The 22,685-nt window shown below is 37.0% G+C and overlaps 4 protein-coding genes and 2 pseudogenes across 5 annotated transcripts; 4 read left to right on the forward strand and 2 right to left on the reverse strand.

Annotated features, from left to right (window-relative positions):
* Positions 1-498, forward strand: part of LOC124885317 — a 4,092-nt pseudogene extending 3,594 nt beyond the window's left edge.
* Positions 499-518: 20 nt separating this feature from the next.
* On the forward strand, positions 519-962 carry LOC107864956 (putative receptor-like protein kinase At3g47110). Its single transcript, XM_047409593.1, has one exon. It carries the CDS (start codon positions 519-521, stop codon positions 960-962), a length of 444 nt encoding a protein of 147 aa, XP_047265549.1.
* A 1,089-nt stretch (positions 963-2,051) lies between these two features.
* On the reverse strand, positions 2,052-2,510 carry LOC107862822 (the record flags this gene model as incomplete). Its single annotated transcript, XM_016708492.2, has 1 exon — positions 2,052-2,510. A coding segment is annotated over one exon (303 nt), but the record flags the coding sequence as incomplete, so codon positions are not given.
* Positions 2,511-16,027: 13,517 nt separating this feature from the next.
* Positions 16,028-20,874, reverse strand: LOC107862824. 2 transcript variants are annotated; one of them, XM_047409596.1, is made up of 2 exons: positions 20,376-20,870; positions 16,028-16,078 (listed from the first exon to the last, which is right to left on the reverse strand). In XM_047409596.1, the coding sequence occupies exon 1, from the start codon at positions 20,745-20,747 to the stop codon at positions 20,394-20,396; it is 354 nt and encodes a 117-aa protein (XP_047265552.1). In that variant the 5' UTR covers positions 20,748-20,870; the 3' UTR covers positions 16,028-16,078; positions 20,376-20,393. The 2 variants fall into 2 exon arrangements, with proteins under 2 accessions (XP_047265552.1, XP_016563979.1); XM_016708493.2 differs by lacking the exon at positions 16,028-16,078 and adding an exon at positions 19,307-19,443 and having other exon boundaries at positions 20,376-20,874.
* LOC124885276 lies at positions 16,070-19,445 on the forward strand (annotated as a pseudogene).
* LOC107862825 (putative receptor-like protein kinase At3g47110) lies at positions 19,155-20,075 on the forward strand. The gene has a single exon (XM_047409595.1). The coding sequence runs from the start codon at positions 19,155-19,157 to the stop codon at positions 19,545-19,547; it is 393 nt and encodes a 130-aa protein (XP_047265551.1). The 3' UTR covers positions 19,548-20,075.
* Positions 20,875-22,685: the final 1,811 nt, after the last annotated feature.

Consider the following 22,685-nt stretch of genomic DNA (forward strand, 5'->3'; position numbering starts at 1 on the left):
GTTGCTGTCAAGGTACTCAATCTCCAGCATCAAGGTGCTTCAAAAAGATTCACAGCGGAATGCCAAGCATTGAGAAACATTAGGCACAGGAACCTTGTCAAGGTCATCAGTGCATGCTCAAGTTCTGATTTCAAGGAAAATGACTTCAAAGCTTTAGTCTTTCAGTTCATGCCAAAAGGGAACTTGGATGAATGGCTACATCCAGAAAAGGAGATACATGAAAAGAGTAGCTTGACCATACTTCAGAGAATGAATCATAATAGATGTGGCCTCTGCACTTCATTATCTTCACCATCAGTGCCCAACACCCATGATTCACTGTGATATAAAACCACAAAACATTCTTCTTGATGATGATCTCACATCTCATCTGGGTGATTTTGGTTTGGTGAGACTCGTTCCTGGATTTAGTAATGCACTGGAACCACATCTGTTTAGCTCACTTGGAGTTATGGGAACCATTGACTATGCAGCTCCAGGTAAAGTTTATAGGTAAACAAAAATTGTAAATATGCCATATGGCCTCTTCTAACAATAGTAAATTATTTATATATTTGAATTTGCTTGTCGCAGAATATGGCATGGGCATTAAGGTCTCCATATTAGGAGATATGTACAGTTTTGGGATTCTAATGTTGGAGATATTCACGGGAAGAAGACCCACAGACCCTTTGTTCCAACCAAGCTCTAGTCTCCACCACTTTGTGGAAACAGCATTGCCAGAGAACGTTATGGAGATTCTAGATAAAACAGCTTTTCATGGTGAGAGGATGAGTAAAGAAACCTATGGAGAAGAATGCTGGGCCAGTATCAAGAAAGAACAGACGGAATGCTTGGTTGGCATACTTGAGATTGGAGTTGCAAGTTCAGCTGAATCCCCAAGAGACAGATTGACCATGAGACAAGTTTACAGTAAGTTGACAGCAATTAGAGAAAAAATTCTAAGAGCAGAAGTTGCATGAAGAGGATATTTGAGGCCACAGGCTACAAGTGAAAGCATTGGATTATTTGATTTAAATGTTTAGCTAGTCTTACATTCTGTCTATTTGGTAAGAGAACATTGTAGTCTTTCTTAAAAAATTGAAGTCGCTTTAATATTTTCAGCATGCATAGGAACTAAGTATCAGATTTCTTGATACTTAATGGCTTTAGTTTAGGAACATCAGGCGTTAGTTCTAAACTTCTACAATAGGGGCTAAAGAATTGGATAGATCAAATAAACCACGGAAAGATAGACACAGACTATCCAGGAAGCAGTGTTATCAAAAGTAAAAGGCAAAAAAAACTATAAGGTTCGTTGGGGCCTTAAGCACACTCACAAATAAAATGTGAGCTTTAATGCAAAAGGGCGTGAAGGGAGAACAGTACAAATATATATGTTTAGTTCAAAACTATTAATTATAAGCATGAATGACAAATATATGAATAAAGAAATATATATAATAAAAAAATAACAATAAAGTGAAATATCAATTGTTTATTGTGGCCTCTTTAAAAGCAGCTCAGGCTCATTGACAAGGAAAAGTATGGATATCTCATTGCCTAGTTGTAATTCCCTTTTCCCATCTGCAACACCTTCTTTAATTGTGATTAAAGATAAGCTGAGTTCTACCATTGGCATCCCATATGTTTTGCTTTGAAAATATTAAAAATGGTCCGAAGTGTCCCACATACAGTTACTCAGCTACAGAATGGGAGACTTAGACGAATCCAGAGCCTTAGAACCTTGATGACAACATTGAACCGCACATTCAGCGCGCTCAACACATTCTGAGCCTCCCTTTAGGGCTTAAGCGCACGCCTTTGATAACTTTACCAGGAAGTTGATAATATTAGTTAATGTAGGTTATTAGTAACCCATCTGAGTACAACAGAATAATCGGTGTATTCCCACAAAGTGGACTCTAAGGAGGGTAGAATGTACTGTACACATACCGTACCTTTACCTCAGAGGTGAGTTAAAGAGGCAATTTCAGATCGTCCCCCGTCTGGCTCAAGTCAAAAACAGACAAGAAAAAAGACGTAATGAAAGTACAAGACACAATAGACAGTAAACGAAAACAACATATAGTAGCAGAACAATAACGCAACAAAACAATACTACAATCGAACTACACGAGACAATAGATAGTTCATGGGATAATTTGAACCTGAAATAGTGAAATTACAAGGAGTAACAAACAGTACGTAAAAAAAACCTCAGCAATTCATTTACAATAACGATCAGCTTTCTTCTTGACCCGGTCATCAAGAGCATCTTCAACGGACTTAGCTTTAGCATTCGGATCATACCCGAAATTCTTAGCTTCAACAGGGAACAAACAATCGTATTTCCTACGCTTAGCAGCGTCAATCGTATAAATATCTTCGGAAGCTTCTCCTCCTTGTTCAGTAGCAGCAACGGCGGTGTCACCGGTTAATGGCTCATCGGAAACGACGTCTCTAACGGATTTGTTCTTCTTTTTGTTGTTGATTTGTTGTGGGTGGCGACTGCGCCTCCTTTGAACATGCAAAGGTTAAAAATAAATTTGGAAGCCTCTGTTTGATGATATTTATTTCGTTTTACGTAACGGAAAAGGGGTCTATTATATCCTTTATGCCTCCCGTAGAAAACCAGAAAAATAGAAAATTGACACAGAGTACATAATTTCCTGACATCTTACTGGAATTTCTCGAAAGTCAGCGGCTTAAATTGAGGAGTGGCAAGTTCCTATTACATCATCAAATGACCGACAAATTTATTTTATAAATTTAACCTGTTTTAATATTTTTTGCTTAGTAAGAGGCCAAATTGATATTTTCTTTTAAGTGAATAAATTTTAGTGGAAAAAGATTTTCCATTAATTATTAATAGAACATCAAAAGATTAAATAAAAGAGGGACACAAAAGAGCAGTTATTATTTTCTTTCTCTTAATCACGTCGTTGTTTTCAAAAGAAAAATCATCACCACTTCAGGTTAGCAAAATTACTCTTAGTAAAAAATTTTAACATGTTTCTGATAAACTAGAATTTAACAAGTTGTATTCTTAATTAATTTTAACATAATGATTATACTAATGATGGGCCAATGATTATTATTCTCAATTATTTCGACCTAATTATTGGTCAATGATAACTATTTACAAATGTTAGTTTGTCCTTATTAAGAATTGAGAAAATTAGAAAATTGGATGGCTGCACTTGTGTCCTCATTGAGGATTAAGAAAATAGTTAGCGATTTATAGTGTTTCGTTTATTTCTTTTTTTTTTTAACTTTGAGAATTGTAGTATTAATTTCTTCTCATCTTTATAATTGGAATTGTGATACAATTTAAGTTTTAGGTCTAGAATTTTAGGAGTATAAATTTTTAAAATGGGTGTTAATAAATTCCTATTCATACGAGAAATATATATTTGAACAGATTTTGACCATTCAGAAGCTTTATATAAGGACAAGTTTGTTGATTGGCGATTGACTTCGATTTGAGGCAAGTTGAGACTTTTCCTTAGACACTTTTTCAAAGTGCTTATTTGAATATTTGTTAGTTATGTGCAATGGGAGTAATGAGAATTGGGGGTCCCGTATAGGTGATTGTGACGAGCATCTATGTGGATACCGGTGTTATTTGACGAGATAAAATAAATTAATTGTATGTATGAATTGTTTTGAGAATACTCTTACTTGATAAGTTGAGTTGACTTTAAAATTGGTATCTGATCTGACTTGAGACAAGAAGTATTTTGCTTGACTTTATTGTTGATTTAGGATCAGAGTTGCACGCTTGCACATCATGCATTGCATTTCATATGGGATCGGAGTGCACGCATATATTTATTTATTGGGATCGAAGTGCAAGCCTACACAATATTATATATTTATTTATTAGGATCAGAGTGCACGTCTGCACAATATTATATATTTATTTATTGGAATTGAAGTGCACGTATGCACAGTATATTTATTGAGATCGGAGTGCACGCATGCACAATATATTTATTGGGATCGAAGTGCACGCCTACAGAGTATATTTATTAGGATCGGAGTGCATGTCTGCACAGTACATGGACCTTGTGAGTCCCCATGGGTCCTGACCTTGAAGTCATTGCTCGGTAGGTGTGTACACAGCATATGCACTGTATTGCATTGCATCGCATTGCATTAATTCATTTGGTTCAGATTGGTTAAAGTGGATTGTTGACCTTGTACTTATTGTATATGTGTTATTTATTTTACCAGATTGAGAAATTCTTGGATTGTGTTATGATATCCTTATGACTGTTAAACTGAACTATTCTGTTAAATTAAGGTAGTTCTCCTGAGTTCAGGTTGTATGTTTGTTTTTAGATGTTTTACGTGGTGTCACTCTTCACCACTTTGAATTAGGGTCAATCGACGATGCTTGCTGAGTACACATGGTTTCCTACTCACTCTTGCTTTTTCTGCACCCTACGTGCAGGTACAAATTCGACGACCTCCGGACATTAATTTCTGTGGTTCCTTCTTTGCTAGCATCTCTGGAGATTCGAGGTAGCTGCTACTGGCTTTAGAAACTATTGAAATCTCCTTCAGCCTTGTTCTTATGCATTTTTCACATTTTGAAAGACTCAAACTTTCTTTTGATTCTGTATTTAGTGGCTTGTATTAGTGACTTCCAGACCTGAGATTATGTATGATTTTAATTTTACTAATTTTACTAGCCATTTAATCTACTTATGAGATTATTCGAAATTGGTTGTGTTCTTATTTTCTTCTGCGTCTGTGAGTTTGGGATGTTGTTCTTAAGATTAGATATTCGGCTTACCTATTAGGAGGATAGGATATGTGTCATCAAAGTCCTGAATTTGGGTTGTGACAGAGGGTATTAGAGCCAAGTTCATTGATCTCACAAATACAAGCCGAGTCTAGTAGAGTCTCGCATATCGGTGCGGAGACGTCCGTTACTTGTCTTCGAAAGGCTATAGGACTTTAGGAAAGATTTATTTTATCCTCTCTCTTATCGTGCAATATTGATCTTTTAACTTTAAAAATTGAAATTCTTATCTTATTCTCTCACAGATGGTGAGGACTCGTGCACCTCGAGATCGCGGTCAAGAGCCCTCACCAGCCCCCAAGCCAATTGCTCGGGGTGGGATACCTAGATGGGGTAGAAGACGCAGTAAGGGCAGAGGTCGTGGCAGAGAGAGATTTCAAGGAGATGCTAAGATTCCTGGTAGGGCAGAGTCTCTCGAGGTTACGTTCGAGGCAGGTGATGAAGGTGTTCAGGTTCCAGCTGATGATGTGGGCCCAAGTCAGGCACCATCAGGGTTTGTTATTACATCACATCTTCAGAATACCTTAGATAAAATGTTAGGTATTTTGGAGACTATAGTTCAGGAAGGCGGATCACTTGGTGCTCCATAGGGTTCACATGTTAGGGTGGGGACGCAGACCCTAGATCAGCAGCCTATTCTGATCTATCAGGGTCCAGTGGTCCATTCAATATCGAGGGATGATGGTATGCCATTACCAGAGGTTGGAGCTACCGGTGGAGTTATGGCAATTATATCTGATAAGGAGCAACAGCGATTTGAGAGGTTTAGAAAGATGTACCCACCACAGTTTCAGGGTGATCTGCGTGAGGACGCCTACGAGTTTTTAGTCAGTTGCCACGAGAGACTTCAGAGTGTGGGATTGGTTGACTCCCACAGGGTTACTTATACTGCCTTACAGATGTGTGGTCCTGTTAAGCAGTGGTGGCACTCTAATATTGACACCAGGCCAGTAGGTTCTCCACCGATGACTTGGGCTATATTTGCACAAGCCTTCCTTGATAGATTCGTTCCTCGTAGCTTGAGGGGGGAGCGTAGGCACTAGTTTGAGAATTTGATGAATGAGGGAATTTCTGTGGCTGAATACGAGAGGCTATTGTATGCCTTAGCCCGTTATGCTATGGTGATCTTATTAGACGAGGCCGAGATAATCAGGAGGTTTATGAGGGATTTGACACTTGGGATCAGAGAGGCCATGTTTGTTATAGCCCAATCTGGGGATTCTCTTCAGAATGTGGTAGAATCGACAAAGGAGTTTGAGTTGATGCATCGTAAGGTGTATGGGAATCTGGGGGACAAAAGGTCTGACACTGCAGGTCGATTCAGTAATACCTCATTTGGAGATAGGGGTTCTTTCAGAAGAGATTTTAGCCCTCAACATAATAGGCCAGTTTAGGCAGCGATGCAGACAGCAGATGGTGGATATTCAAGTATAAGTTCTTATGTTTCGGGACAGGTTTCACAGGGTTCATATCAGCGGTTTTCAAGATGTGGTGGCCACACCAGATATTCAGGTCCTTCTCGACAGTTGATGGCCTAAGTCTTGTTATGAGTGTAATAGTCAGGATCATCTTCGGAGAGATTGTCTAGCATACAAGCAGAGGTGTCTACATCAGAGTTATCATACACTTATTAGAGCAGCAGCGCCCCCAGTTAAGGGTAGAGGTAGATCTTAAGGAGGTAGAGGTGCACCACCAGCTGGTAGGAGAGGTGGTAGAGGAGTGACTCAGCCGATAGATGACAGAGCTCAGTGTTATGCCTTTCCAGAGAAGCCCGAGGCAGAGGCTTCTGATGCAGTCATTACAAGTATCATCTCTGTTTATCATCGACCTGCTTCAGTATTATTTGATCTTGGTTCTACTTTCTCCTTTGTGCCTGCATACTATGCTTCCAGCTTTGATATGAGTTGTGAGTCCATGGCTGTGTTTATTCGTATTTTTACTCCAGTAGGTGATTCCTTAGTGGTGGATTGGGTATACCGATCCTGCATTGTTTCTATTTTAGGGTGTGATACCTGGGTAGATTTAATTATCTTGGATATGGTTGACTTTGATGTAATTTTAGGCATGGGTTGGCTCTCTCCTTATCATGCTATCTTGGACTATAATTCCAAGACAATTACGTTAGCCATGCCTGATCGCCCTAGATTAAAGTGGAACGGTGTTCGGAATTCATATCCTAAAAAGGTGATTCCATTCATTCAGGATCAGCGGTTAGTTGAGAAAGGTTTCATATTTGGCTTATGTTCATGATACTTGGCTTATGTTCATGATACTGGTACCGAGGTACCTTCTTTAGAGTCAGTTGAGATGGTTAGAGAGTTCATAGATGTATTTCCTATTGATCTTCTTGGTGTTCCTCCTGATAAAGATATTGATTTCAGTATTGATCTGGCGCAGGGCACTAAGCCCATTTCTATTCCTACTTCTAGGATGGCGCCAGCTGAGCTGAAATAATTGAAAGATTAGCTTCAGGACTTGTTAAGCAAGGGGTTTATTCGACCAAGTATATCACATTGGGGTGCTCCGGTGTTATTTGTGAAGAAGAAAAATGGGTCTATGAGAATGTGCATTGATTATCGATAGTTAAACAAAGTGACAATCAAGAATAAGTATCCTCTACCCCATATTGATGACTTATTTGATCAGCTTCAGGGTGCTTCTGTGTTTTTGAAGATTGACTTGAGATCGGGGTATCATCAGTTGAAGATTTGAGCTTCGGACATTCCTAAGACTATTTTGCGGACTAGATATGACCACTATGAGTACTTAGTTATGATCTTTGGGTTGACTAATGCCCCAGCAGCGCTTATGGAGTTGATGAATAGGGTGTTTCGGCCTTATATAGATTCTTTTGTGACTGTGTTCATTGATGACATTTTGGTGTATTCTAAGAGCGAGGCAGATCATGCAAAACATTTGAGAATTGTACTCCAGAGGTTGAGGGACGAGAAGTTATATGCCATGTTTTTAAAGTGTGAATTTTGGCTCAGTTCTGTGGCATTCTTGGGACACATAGTGTCCAAAAATGGTATTATGGTCGATTCGGTCAAGGTTGAGGCAGTTAGGAATTGGTCACGACCTACTTCACCTTTAGATATTTAGAGTTTTATTGGGTTGGCAGGCTATTACAGGCGATTTGTATAGGGTTTCTCTTCGATTGAAGCTCCTATGACTCGATTGACTCAGAAGAATGTGGTTTTTCAGTGGTCAAACAAGTGCGAAGAGAGCTTTTAAAAGCTCAAGACTTTATTGACTTCAACGCCTATCTTGACCCTACCTATTGAAGGTGAGGGATTCAGTGTTGATATGAGAATAATCACAAAAATAGACTTATGTGGGTGTGCATTGAAAGCGACCAAGTGTATGTGCAAGAGAAGTGTAATTAAAGGCCCAAATACATGCCAAAATAGTCCACTCCATACACTAGAGGGGCAGCCCATTCTTAAAAGGCCTTTTTGGTCATTTTAACTTATATTTGTTTTGTAATATATAAGAAACATGTTAGGGTTTATTCACTTAGTTTATGAATGAAATTGTAAGTCTTACAAGACAAAGAAACACAAGTCCTCTTTCCTTGAGGCACCCAAAACCGAAACTAGGGCTTAGACAAGTGTAGAATCACTTGTGTTTGTATTTGCTTGGAAACATGGATGCTTGGGGAGTGGATTCCGATCTTGTGTCTTTGTAAGAGATAGGTTTATTGTTGTGTGCAGTGTTAAGGATCCAAGAGTTACCATTCTTGGGTTCTTAACATTATACCTTCATGTGGTCTATCTATCTATCCTTTTTCTTTTGTAATCTTGTATCCGTTTTGTATCTTGTATTGTGAAGCCATTTTTGTTGTTGTTGTTGTTGTTCTCATTGTTGTTTCATCTTGTGTTGTTAACTTAGTTTGTTATTGGCTGCAAAAGGTGTCAAACACCTAGTTATATTGTCCTTCTTGTATTTCATTCTTGAATCCGAAAGTGGTCTTCAAAAGGGTCCTCGATTCTTTGAATTAGTGGACTATTTTTGGAGTGTGTTTGGACTGTTTTGAGCCAATTCCGTGTGTGTATCATTTGGTATCAAATTCATCTTTGGTGTTGTTCTTATAATACCAATCTTGGGCTTTCTTGCTAAGAAAAAAAATTGGTGTTCTTGTTGTTCTTGGCCTTGAAAGTGTTGTTCTTGTTGTTCATCTTGGTCGAGGTTGCTTGTAGCATCTAGATCTAGTAGTCCTTTGGTGTGTATTGTTGTTTCTTGTGTTAGTTTCGTGATTCACTAACACTAAAAGGTGTCTAGATCTATATTTGAGCTTGAACTTGTTAAAGTTGTGTTGTGAACAAGGACCTAGGGCGAGAATTTGTGTCTTGTTGTGGCTGTTTGGGTCTTGAATTCATGAATATTGTTGTTGTTTTGAAGGATTGTTGTGGTGTTAATCTTGTTCTTCATCTCATCTTACAACTTAAGACAATCAAAAGTGTAATATAGATTCAAAAAGGTGAACCTACAAATTGTAAAGTTGTTTGTGAGAAGACTTGAGCCATCACTTCCTTGATTTGGCATCTACTTTTCAACAACTTTCCTTGTTTCAAGGGACCTTGTTTTGTGGAAATTGTACAAAGTCAAGTCTTGCCTTTTGAAGATTAGACTTAAAAACAATTCAAGACTTATACTTTCCCTCCAAAACCAATTGTTTCAATTACATAGTAACTAAAGTTTGTAAACTTCAACTACTGACTAATTGTGGGGCCGTGATCAATGGTGTGCTTCCACGTCACCCAAGTTACTGTTCAAACAAAATTTTTAAGCTCAAACTGTGATCTTTTAATTTTATTTTGTTGTCTCATTAGTTTCGTTTGTTGATTCCAATACTAACTTACAAACTAGTGACAATTTACAAGATTGTGAGTTGGTTTTGAAACTATTTTTTCCCATGTTTACGTTCCTTTATGTGTTTTATTCTTTTGAGTCATTGCACATACTCAATACACTCACCTTTGTACACACTCGGTTCACCTCTCAATGTTTTATGGATTACAAGCAAACTTACAATAATTGTGAGATCAAAAGTGAGAAAATTCGAGGGACAAAGGATTAAAGAGAGAGTGTGAGGACCATTCTTTGAACAACTAACTTGTTTATTGTTTTGTAGGTAACTCTTGGCTACAATGGACAACAATGGTCTTGGTGCTATCTTGGAAAGACTTGAAACTATCAACCGACGAATGGAAAGTATGCTCACGACTATGTCCTCAATCCGAGGAGAAATGTCTACCATGAATGAGAGGTTGGATCGAATGGAGAGTCGAAGGAACTCCCGTGCTTCTACTCCTTGACTCGATGTTTCCTCAAGTGGTCATGACCAAAACCCTTCCATCACCATTGCCCCCGATACTTTGCCTACAAAAGTTAACCCTCCAAGTTCACCACAAAATGCCATGAGCCAAGTTACTAATTACCCTCAACAAGGTAGATCACTTCTCCCGCAAGTTGATCAAGTCCCACAAGAAGGACTTGGAGGCCCATTCCCTTCCATCCAAGCTCCACAACCGAAGCTCCACATTACTAAAATATCCCCCTCAACCGAAAATCCACTTCCCCAAAATCAATATGTCCATATAGAGGAGTATGGAAGAAAGGGACGTGAAGTATATGGATTTTACGATGATGCTTATATGATGGAAGGAGACTTGAGTCGGATAAGATTAAAGCCAAGTCTCAAGATGTAGAAGAAGCCGAGGTTCAAAATGAAAATGTTGTCCGAGACTTGTTCATATGGAGCTCTCGGGTTCTTCATGTTTTGCATACTATTTTGAGTGCTTTTTTTAAATATCCAATTGAATAAAGTGAAACCGTGAATTTGTGAGCAAATTCTTCTTAAGATGGAGAGGATGATACGAGAATAATCACAAAAATAGACTTATGTGGGTGTGCATTGAAAGCGACTAAGTGTATGTGCAAGAGAAGTGTAATTAAAGGCCCAAATACACACCAAAACAGCCCACTCCATACACTAGAGGGGCAGCCCATTCTTGAAGGGCCTTTTTGGTCATTTTAACTTATATTTGTTTTGTAATATATAAGAAACATGTTAGGGTTTATTCACTTAGTTTATGAATGAAATTGTAAGTCTTACAAGACAAAAAACACAAGTCCTCTTTCCTTGAGGCACCCAAAATCGAAATTAGGGCTTAGACAAGTGTAGAATCACTTGTGTTTGTATTTGCTTGGAAACATGGATGCTTGGGGAGTGGATTCCGATCTTGTGTCTTTGTAAGAGATAGGTTTATTGTTGTGTGCAGTGTTAAGGATCCAAGAGTTACCATTCTTGGGTTCTTAACATTATACCTTCATGTGGTTTATTTATCTATCCTTTTTCTTTTGTAATCTTGTATCCGTTTTGTATCTTGTATTGTAAAGCCATTTTTATTATTGTTGTTGCTGTTGTTCTCATTGTTGTTTCATCTTATGTTGTTAACTTAGTTTGTTATTGGCTGCAAAAGGTGTCAAACACCTAGTTATATTGTCCTTTTTGTATTTCATTCTTGAATCCGAAAGTGGTCTTCAAAAGGGTCCTCGATTATTTAAATTAGTGGACTGTTTTTGAAGTGTGTTTGGACCGTTTTAAGCCAGTTCCGTGTGTTTCTTGGTTTCTTTATATCAACTGTGTTTTGTGATGCTTCTGGTATTGGCTTGGGTGGTTTGTTGATACAAAAAAATAAGGTGATAGCATATGCTTTGAGGCAGTTGAAGCCACATGAGAGGAATTATCCTACTCATGATTTAGAGTTACTAGCAGTTGTGTTCGTATTGAAGTTGTGGCGATACTATTTGTTTGGAGTTCATTGTGAGTTATACACTGATCATTGCAGCCTTCGGTTATCTTCAAATAGAAGGAGTTGAATTTGAGACAGCGTAGGTGGATGGAGTTGTTGAAAGATTATGCTATGACTATCCTGTATCATCCGGACAAGGCCAATATAGTGGTGAATGCCTTGAGTGGGAAGGCAGTTAGTATGGGTAGTCTTGCCTTGTTGAGTTGGAGGAGCAACAGTTAGCCATAGAGGTTCAACGGTTGGCTAACAGTTTCGTGCGTCTTGATATTTCATAGTCAGGTAGAGTCTTAGCATATGTGAAGGCGAGATCCTTGTTGATAGAGCAGATTCGAGATCATCAGTTTGAGGATAAAAAATTATGTATTATCAGGGATAAGGTGATGCGAAGCGAGGCTAAGGAGGCGATTTTAGACTAAAAGGTGTTTTGAGGATTAAGGGGCGGATTTGTGTTCCTAAAGTGGGTGATTTGATTAGATCTATCACGGAGGAGGCCCATTGTTCGCGCTATTCCATTCATCCAAGTGAGGTGAAGATGTATCATGACGTTAAACATCATTAATGGTGGTGTGGGGTGAAGAAAGATGTTGCAGAGTTTGTGACTAAGTGTTTAAATTGCCAGCAAGTGAAATATGAGCACAGGAGATCAGGTGGTTTGCTTCAGAGAATGCCTATTCCCGAGTAGAAATGGGAGTGTATCACTATGGATTTTGTAGTTGGATTGCCTCAGACCTTGGGGAAGTTTGATTCTGTTTGGGTGATTGTGGAAAGGTTGACCAAATCAACCCATTTTGTGCCTGTGAAAATGAGCTATAATGTAGAGAAATTAGCTAAGATTTACATTCGTGAGATAGTTCGATTGCATGGAGTGCCCCTATTTCCATTATTTCGGATAGAGGTACTCGGTTCACTTCAAACTTTTGGCGTACTTTGCAGTAAGAGTTAGGCACTCAGTTGTATATGAGTACATCATTCCATCCCCAAACAGATGACCAGTCAAAGCGGACTATTCAGGTGTTGGAGGACATGTTGCATGCTTGTGTAATGGATTTTGGGGGTAATTGGGATCAGTTTTTATCCTTAGTGGAGTTTTCTTATAATAATAGCTACCACTCTAGTATTCAGATGGCTCTATTCGAGGTTTTGTATGGTAGAAAGTGTAGGTCCCTAGTTGAATGATTTGATTCTTTTGAGGTTAGACCTTGGGGTACTGATTTGTTGAGAGATTTCATGGATCGAGTGAGATTGATCCAGGATCGGCTCTTGGCGGCTCAGAGTAGATAGAAGAGTTATGCTGACAGGAGAGTCCGTGAATTGGAGTTCATGCAGGGTGAGCACATTTTGTTGAAGGTATCACCCATGAAGGGTGTGATGAGGTTTGGGAAGAAAGAAAAGCTCAGTTCGAGGTTTATTGGCCCTTTTGAGATTTCTCAGTGTGTTGATCCAGTTGCCTATGAGTTGGCTTTGCCATCGGATCTTTCAGCCGTACATCCAGTTTTTCATGTTTCTATGTTGAAGAGGTACTATCCAGATGATTCACATGTGATTCAGTGGGACTCAGTGAATCTGGATCAGAATCTGACATTTGAAGAGGAGCCTATAACTATCTTGGATAGGCAGGTTAGAAAGTTCATCATCCTGTAGAGGAAGTCACTTGGGAGGTTGAGTCCGACATACAGAGTAGATACCTCCATCTCTTTGAGAGCCCAGGTACCTTTTTTCTCTTTACGTTCGAGGACGAACGTTTGTTTTAGTGATGGATGATGTAATGACCCTACAAATTTATTTTATAAATTTGTACTGTTTTCAGTCACCTCATAATTTTTAATCATTATTTTTTTTAGAAAGGGGCCAAATTGATATTTCTTAAGTCTTGATATCTATGTATAAGAATAAATTTTAGTGGAAAAGAATTTTTCATGTTTATTAATAGAAAGAACATCAGAAGGTTAAATAAGAGAAGGGCACAAAAGAGCGATTAATATTTTTTTTCTCTTAATCACATCATTGTTCTCAAAATGGAAATCGTCACCGCTTCAGGTTAGCAAAATTACTCTTAGTAATTTTTTTTAGCATGTTTCTGGTAAACTAGAATTTAACAAGTTGTATTCTTAATTAATTTTAACATGGGCCAGTGATTATTATTCTTAATTGTTTCGACCTAATCACTGGTCAATGATTACTACTTACAAATGTTAGTTTGTCCTTATTAAGAATTGAGAAAATTGGATGGCTGCACTTGTGTCCTCATTGAGGATTAAGAAAACAGTTAGGAATTATAGTGTTTCGTTCGTTTCTTTTCTTTTTAACTTTGAGAATTGTAGTATTAATTTCTTATCATTTTTATAATTGTAATTGTGATATAATTTAAGTTTTAGATCTAGAATTTTAGGAGTATGAATTTATAAAATGGGTGTTACTAGATTCCTATTCATGCGAAAAATATATATTTGAACAGATTTTGACCATTTAAAATCTTTACGTAAGGACAAGTTTGTTGATTGATGATTGGCTTCGATTTGAGGCAGGTTGAGATTTTTCCTTAGACTTTTTTTGAAAGTGCTTATTTGAATATTTGTTAGTTATGTGTAATGAGAGAAATGGGAATTGGGGGTCCCGTATAGGAGATTGTAACGAGCATCTATGCGGGTACCGATGTTGTTTGAGGGAAAAAAATAAGTTAATCGTATGTATGAATTGTTTTGAGAATACTCTTACTTGATAAGTTGAGTTGACTTTGAAATTGATGTTTGATCTGACCTGAGACACGAAGTGCTTTGCTTGACTTTATTGTTGATTTGGGATCGGAGTTGCACACTTGCACATCATGTATTGCATTTCATATGGGATCAGAGTGCACGCATATATTTATTTATTGGGATCGGAGTGCACGCCTGCACAATATTATATATTTATTTATTAGGATCGGAGAACACGTATGCACAGTATATTTATTGGAATCGGAGTGCATTCCTACATAATACACACAGTATATGAACCTTGTGAGTCCCCCATGAGTCCTGACCTTGAAGCCATTTCTCTATAGGTATGTGCACAGCATATCCATTGCATTGCATCGCATTGATTCATTTGGTTCAGATTAGTTAAAGTGGATTGTTGACCTTGTACTTATTGTATATGTGTTATTTATTTTATCAGATTGAGAAATTCTTGAATTGTGTTATGATATCCTTATGACTGTTAAACTGAACTATTCTGTTAGATTAAGGTAGTTCTCCTGAATTCAGGTTGTATGTTTGTTTTTAGATGTTTTACGTGGTGTCACTCTTCACCACTTTGAATTAGGGTCAGTCGACGATGCTTGCTGAGTACACGTGATTTTCTACTCACTCTTGCTTTTTCTGCACCCTACGTGCGGTACAAATTCAACGACCTTTGGACATTGATTTCTGTGGTTCCTTCTTTGCTAGCATCTCTGGAGATTCGAGGTAGCTGCTACTGGCTTTAGAAACTACTTAAATCTCCTTCAGCCTTGTTCTTGTGAATTTTTCGCATTTTGAAAGACTCAAACTTTCTTTTGATTCTGTATTTAGTGGCTTATATTAGTGACTTACAGACCTGAGATTATGTATGATTTTAATTTTACTAGCCTGTTAATCTACTTATGAAATTATTCGGAATTGGTTATGTTCTTATTTTCTTCCACGTCTGTGAGTTTGGGATGTTGTTCTTGAGATTGGATATTCGGCTTACCTATTAGGAGGATAGGATAGGTGTCATCGCAGTCCCAAATTTGGATCGTGACACATCAGTTTCCGAACAAGGGAGGGATAAATAAATATATATGACCCGAGAATAATTCCCCCTCCTTTCATCAAATATTCTCTGTTTAGTACTCCCTTCATTTCGTTTTAGTTGATCCTCTTTTTAAAAAAAAAATTATTTCAATTTACTTGTCCAACTTATAAAATCAAGACTATTTTATACAAATTCTTCCCATTCTACCCTTGATAGTATTAAATATAACCACACTTTACAAAATTTTTAAAAATAACACTTTTATATTTTCAATACAAACTTTATGAAGCTTTACTTTTTTTCTTCTTTTCAAGAGTACTGCTAGTATTCCTATAAGAAGATACCATGCACGACACCACTTCTTTTCAAGAGTATTCCACTACACCAATTTTTCATACTTAATTAATTATTGAATCTTACAATGTTAAGAAGGGTAAAAAGATAAAATATATTCCTAATTATTGAATTTCTTAATGGGTGTGCCAAGATTAAAAGAGCATCTAATTCAAAATGGAGAGAGTAATATTAAATATATGACGGGTACTATTTTTCATGTTTCCATCATATATTCTGCTCATTCACTAAGCAAGGATATTTTATTCAGAATGAGGATTATAGCAAATTCAGCATATCTTATTCTGAATCAGTGAACTTACAGAGAAAAGATGGGGAGTTGACTCACAAGCAGCTTTGCATTTGGTCAACCCAACTCCTAATTAAGAGAAAAAGAAGTAATTAATCAACCCTTTACACTGCGTGCACAAAAACGTCGTGACTTTTCAATTCAATTTCAAGAACTGGGCAATTTTTTAAGTGGATAGAACACCGAAGTCAGAATCAATCTTGCAGAAAAATGCTAACAAAATAATTTTTTGTTGATATGTCATAAGCAGCTAGTTTTATAATTGAGCGTCTAATACCACATAGTGGTTCTCCAATACCAAAAATATCTCTTGATCCAGAACATGTACCAGAATGAAAAGTTCCCTAGCAAGTTTTAATTCCCACACCTATCTGGCAATCCATGCAGTGCTTCTTGTGTTTCTATTCTCATTTTCTCTCAAATATGCAGCAGCAGCTGCTTTCCATGGCAATGAAACTGACAAGCTTGCCTTACTTGGGTTCAAGTCCCAAATAACTGAGGATCCATCAAGAGTTTTCGCCTCTTGGAACGAATCTGTTTATTTCTGTAGGTGGACTGGAGTAAAATGTGGCCCGAGACAGGAAAGAGTCATCGATATGAATCTAAAAGGGCTGAATCTGGCGGATATAATCTCAGGCCATCTCGGAAATCTTTCTTTGCTAAGTTCTCTTGACCTAGCAGAAAATTCCTTCCACGATGAAATTCCTCCACACCTCAGCAGGCTGACAAGGCTCCAATACCTGAATTGGAGTTTTAACTATCTAAAAGGGGAAATTCCAGTTAATCTATCACACTGGGTTAACCTCGAGAGCCTTGTCCTGGACCACAACAGTCTCGTGGGACAGATTCCTTACCAAGTTGGATCGTTAATGAAGTTACAAAAATTGTATTTCAGAAATAACAACCTGACAGGAGTCTTTCCAGGTTCTACTGGAAATTTTACTTCTTTAGAAGAGTTGTATTTAACATACAACAATCTAGAGGGAGAAGTGCCAGCTTCTTCAGCTCAATTGACCAAGTTGAGACTGCTTGGATTTTCAGTAAACAGCTTATCCGGGGAGTTCCCTCCTTCGCTGTACAATTTGTCATCCCTGGAATTAATTGCACTTTCCTTCCACAACTTTTCTGGTAATCTCAGATCCGATTTAGGCCACTACTTCCCTAATCTCCAAAGGCTTTACTTGGCGAACAGTCAATTCATTGGCTCCATACCATCCTCTTTGTCCAATGCTTCAAAACTGCTGCAGCTTGATTTTCCTGAAAACAATTTCACTGGAAATATACCCAAGGGTTTTGGTAACTTGCGGAATTTGTTGTGGTTCAATGTTTGGAGGAACCATCTTGGATATGGTAAGCATGACGACCTTGACTTTGTAAATTATCTTACAAACTGCAGCAGTCTAAAAACGCTCCATTTTGGAGACAACCAGTTTGTCGGTACATTACCTCAATCAACAGTCAACCTTTCTAGTCAGTTACAACGCCTACTCATCTTTGGCGACAGAATTGGTGGAGGCATACCAGATAGATCTCAAACCTGGTGAATTTGAATGTACTCGACATGGGTAACAACAATTTTACAGGTAGCATTCCAGATTCTGTTGGAAGACTTACAAACTTATCTTACTTCCTTACACTCCTTGAACTTATCTTTTAACAATCTAGAGGGTGAGGTTCCTGTCACTGGAATATTTTCAAATTTGAGTGCAGATGTGTTGGTCGGGAACTCCAAGCTTTGTGGTGGGATTCAAGAGCTGCATCAATGACCTTGTGTTTATCAAGAAACTCAAAAGACACGGAAGAAGAATGTACTTAAGTTTATTTTGACAATTGTTTTTGCTGCTTCATTTTCAAACCTGGCCTTGTTAGTAGTTTTCTTTTGTTGGAGAAGAAATTTGAAAGGTCAACCAGAACCAGAAGATAGGTCTGATTCTGCACGTTTCTACCCCAATTTTTTTTTTATAAAGAGCTTCGCATTGCAACTGGTGGATTTTCTTCTGAAAATCTAATTGGCTCAGGCAGTTTCGGAACTGTTTACAAGGGAATTTTTACCCCCGATGGAATGGCCGTTGCTGTCAAGGTACTCAATCTCCAGCATCAAGGTGCTTCAAAAAGCTTTACAGCAGAATGCCAAGCATTAAGAAACATTAGGCACCGGAACCTTGTCAAGGTCATCAGTGCATGCTCAAGTTCTGATTTCAAGGGAAATCTTGTCTTTCAGTTCATGCCAAAAGGGAACTTGGACGGATGGCTACATCCAGAAATGGAGATACAGAAGAGTAGCTTGACCATAATACAGAGAATGAATATCATAATAGATGTGGCCTCTGCACTTCATTATCTTCACCATAACACCCATGATTCACTGTGATATAAAACCACAAAACATTCTTCTTGATGAAGATCTCACATCTCATCTGGGTGATTTCGGTTTGGTGAGATTCGTTCCTGGATTCAGTAATGCACCGGAATCACATCGGTTTAGCTCACTTGGAGTTATGGGAACTATTGGCTATGCAGCTCCAGGTAAAGTGTTAGGATCTTTAGGGAAGGATTGAGTCACAGGACGATGAATAGAAAAGTCTGAATCAATTGATTTCGACTTTCCCTTGCCTTTGTTTGCATTCCCAGGTTGACCTACTTTGTAGATAAATTCAGCCCATTAAAGGGAGGCTGAAACCTTAGAGTTCATAGAAGGGAGAACTCCGATCTCTTCAGCTCATTAAAGGGAAGCTGAAACCTTAGAGTTCAATGGAAGAGAGAACTCCAATCTCTTGTTTTTGACTAAAACTATTCGCACGCATTATTCCTCATATCTTCCTTTAAATAGGAGCCTCATTACATCAATAGAAAGCCTAATCCTTATGAATCTAGGAACCATAAAACCCTATTCTAGAATAAGCAAAAGAAAGCCTAATCCTTATGAAACTAGGAAACATAAAATCCTATTTTAGATTAATAAATAAAGCTACTTAAATATAAATATATATTAAATAAAACTACTTAAAATATAAATAAATAATAATCATATTCCACGCATCACAGCTTCCACACATCCACAACATAAAGTTTCTAGGTAAACAAAAATTGTGAATACACCATATGGTTTACTTATAATTTGAATTTGCGTGTTGTAGAATATGACATGGGTAGTCAGGTCTCCGTTTTAGGAGATATGTACAGTTTTGGGGTTCTGATATTGGAGATATTCACTGGAAGAAGACCCACAGACACTTTGTTCCAAGCAAGCTCTAGTCTCCACCACTTTTTGGAAACGACATTGCCAGAGAAAGTTATGGAGATTCTAGATAAAACAGCCTTTCATGGTGAGATGATCAGTGAAGCAACCTATGGAGAAGAATACCGGGCCAGTATCAAGAAAGAACAGATGGAATGCTTGATTGGGATACTTGAGATTGGAGTTGCATGTTCAGCTGAATCACCAAGAGACAGATTGACCATGAGACAAGTTCACGGTAAGTTGACACTAATAAGAGAAAAATTTCTAGCGGCAGAAGATGTACGAAGAGGAGATTGAAGCCACAAGCTACAGGTGAAAGCATTGGATTCTAAGCTAGTCTTACATTCTGTCTATTTGCTAAGAAAATGTTGTACTCTTACTTAAAAAATTGAAGCCTCTGTAGTATTTTCAGCATGCAGAAGAACTAAGGTAGTATCAGATTTGTTGATACTTAATGGCTTTAGTTTACGAACATCAATGTTAGTTCCGATGCATATAGAAAAACACGGAAAGGTAGATGCAGCCTATCCCCGAAGTTGATAAAACTAGTTAATGCAGGTAACTGAGGGAGAACTAAGCATCTACGGAATGTTTGATTCAATCACCGTATAGCCTAATGATATTCATACAAATAATAAAAATTCAAATCTCTGCTTAGTTAGCAATTTTCATCAACAAGAAACTGAAGAATAGGTAAATTTAAACATCCTTTGATGTTTAAATTAGCAAATCAATAAATGCAACGATACTCAAAAGTGTCTGTAATCAAAGATTAACTACTCTTCAAAGCACGATTCGACTGATACAGGCAATAAAACTGGGACTAAAAACTCTAATGTCAAGTTAATAGTAAATAGTAAGTCAACTGAGTACAAAAACAACCGTACCTTTGCCTCGAAGGTTAGGTAAAGAGGCTATTTCCGATAGTCCCCCCCGGCTCAAGACGAAAAACAGACCAGAAAAAGACGTAATGGAAGTACAATAAACTAAAACAACAGATAAGTCACCGAACAATACTACCACAAAATAATACTACAATCGAACCACACAAAACACTAAACAGTACTATCAGGTATGCCAATTGAACCTGAAAATAGTGAAATTACAAGGATTAACAAACAGTACCTAAAAAAAATTAGGAATTCATTTACAGTAACGATCAGCTTTCTTCTTGACCCGATCATCAAGGGCATCTTCAACGGACTTAGCTTTAGCATTCGGGTCATACCCGAATTTCTTAGCTTCAACAGGGAACAAATCATCGTATTTCCTACGCTTAGCAGCGTCAATCGTATAAATATCTTCGGAAGCTTCTCCTTGTTGTTCAGTAGCAGCAACGGCGGCGTCACCGGTTAATGGCTCATCGGAAACGACGTCGTTAATGGATTTGTTCTTCTTTTTCTTCTTCTTTTTGTCGATTGATTTGCTGCGGGTGGCGACTGCGCCTCCTTTGAACATTAAGCGACCGCCTTTGACTCTCTCGTATGGGTCCGACATGGATCTTTGCCTTGTTGAAGGGGGGTATAGAAATCTGCTGATTTCCTAATTTTACAGGCTACAGGTATTAACGTTTTGTAAGAGAAAATTGAGCTATTAAGCTGTTCAAGTTTTTAATTGGTAAAATTGACTATCCATTTTAAATTTTTAATAAGTAAAATAGCTTACTTTTATTTTTTCATTTATCTGATTGATAATAGATAGATAAATAATAGATTTATTGGATTAAAAAAAATATAATTCATTTAATTAAAAAAAATAAACTTAAAAAATTTATTTAACAAAAAGTTACTACATTGAATAAAATTCAATCAACCCCTCTTGAATTAAACACCAATACGGCTGCTTTTAGCGGTTTTACCTATTGATTATTGATTTTTAAATAATTTGTTAATCAATTAATAAGATAGCGATTAACGAATTAATAATTATTGAGTGGTATAGCTTCTAACCTTTATTTTATTTTTTTTCAATGAAATTTATTTTTATTGAAAAATAAAATTCAATATCTTAAAATAAAGTGACAAATAAAATAGAAGGTATTAAAACATTCAGCATTTGAGAATCATCAAAATAGAGGGTAAAAAGGAGAGGCAAAAATCATAATACAACTAAATAAGATAACCGGGCATTTGGATTAATAATATATAGAAATAATACATATTTATAAATATGATCCTAAACTTAACACTAAATTATAACTTTGGCCTTAAACTTTGATAGTGCATAAAGACCTTTAACTATTCAAAACCTGAACAAATATGACCTCTGATTTTGCAATTCTCATGCGTGAGTTTCACTCGCGCCTATGTGTAAAGGTAATCCAATCACACGGTGCCACGTCATTAAAAGGGCTGACTTAGAGGGAGGTCATATTTGTGCAATTTTAAAGAGTTAAAGGTCATATTTATGCACTATTAAAGTTTTGTTTTTGTGTTAAAACGGTGTTATTATTTTTTTTAATTATTATTATTATTATTATTTATTTATTTAGGGATCGAACCCGCGCAGTAGGCTGAAGGAAGCGCCTAAGATGAGCAAACAACACCACTGGGCAATCTAAGTGTCTTGTTTCATGTGGTTCAACATTAATATACGTACATAAATATAGATTTTCTACCTTATATATACAACGTAATTTTTTTATCAAGAGGGTTCAGTTGAACCCAAGGTAACCTCGTAGGTCCGCCCCTGCATTAATTTAATAATGTTAATTTAATAACATTTAATAACGTTAATTTGATTACGTTAATTTAATATACTATCACTACAATCCTTAATAACGTTAATTTAATAACATTCTATTAAAACTATAATTTTTGAATTATTAGTATAGTTTCATCTTTAATTTAATATTTAAATAAATTATATTTAGATATATTATATAACTTATTCACCCTCTGCTTTATAATATATATACATACCGACACGATTTTTTCATATGAGACTGATCCACCTAATTAATAAATCTTCAATATTGCTCTTTTTCCGCAATGACAAAAGAAATTAGATGTCATTTTAATCTTTGAGCCGAAAATAATGAAAAATAATAGTGAAAAATCATTTAAAGGTCATATTTGTACAGTTTTGAATAGTTAAAGGTCATAGTTGTGCAAGTTATAATTTGGTGTCAAGTTTAGGATCATATTTATGTATTATGCCCTTAGATTTTAAGCTGGACACACCCAGTTTTGCGTGTTGAACGCGCGTTTTGCCACGTAGGATCGGAGGTCATATTTGTGCAGTTTCGAATAGTTAAAGGTCATATTTGTGCACTGTCAAAGTTATAATTTGATGTCAAGTTTAGGATCATATTTATGTATTATCTCTAATATATACTTACATACCTAGGAATAAAAGTGTAATTATAATATTTTTTTAATGAGTTAATAATTTATTTAATAAAGAAATTGAGTATTTCGCTTCCGTACAAATAAG

This window comes from Capsicum annuum, chromosome 3 (genome assembly GCF_002878395.1).
Source record: "Capsicum annuum cultivar UCD-10X-F1 chromosome 3, UCD10Xv1.1, whole genome shotgun sequence".
NCBI classification, from domain to species: Eukaryota; Viridiplantae; Streptophyta; class Magnoliopsida; order Solanales; family Solanaceae; genus Capsicum; species Capsicum annuum.

What these genes read in the sequence shown, in the direction of transcription:
- LOC107864956 (XM_047409593.1), top strand. Translation starts at nt 519, where the DNA reads ATGGCCTCTTCTAACAATAGTAAATTATTTATATATTTGAATTTGCTT.
- LOC107862825 (XM_047409595.1), top strand. Translation starts at nt 19,155, where the DNA reads ATGGGTAGTCAGGTCTCCGTTTTAGGAGATATGTACAGTTTTGGGGTT.
- LOC107862824 (XM_047409596.1), bottom strand. Translation starts at nt 20,747, where the DNA reads ATGTCGGACCCATACGAGAGAGTCAAAGGCGGTCGCTTAATGTTCAAA.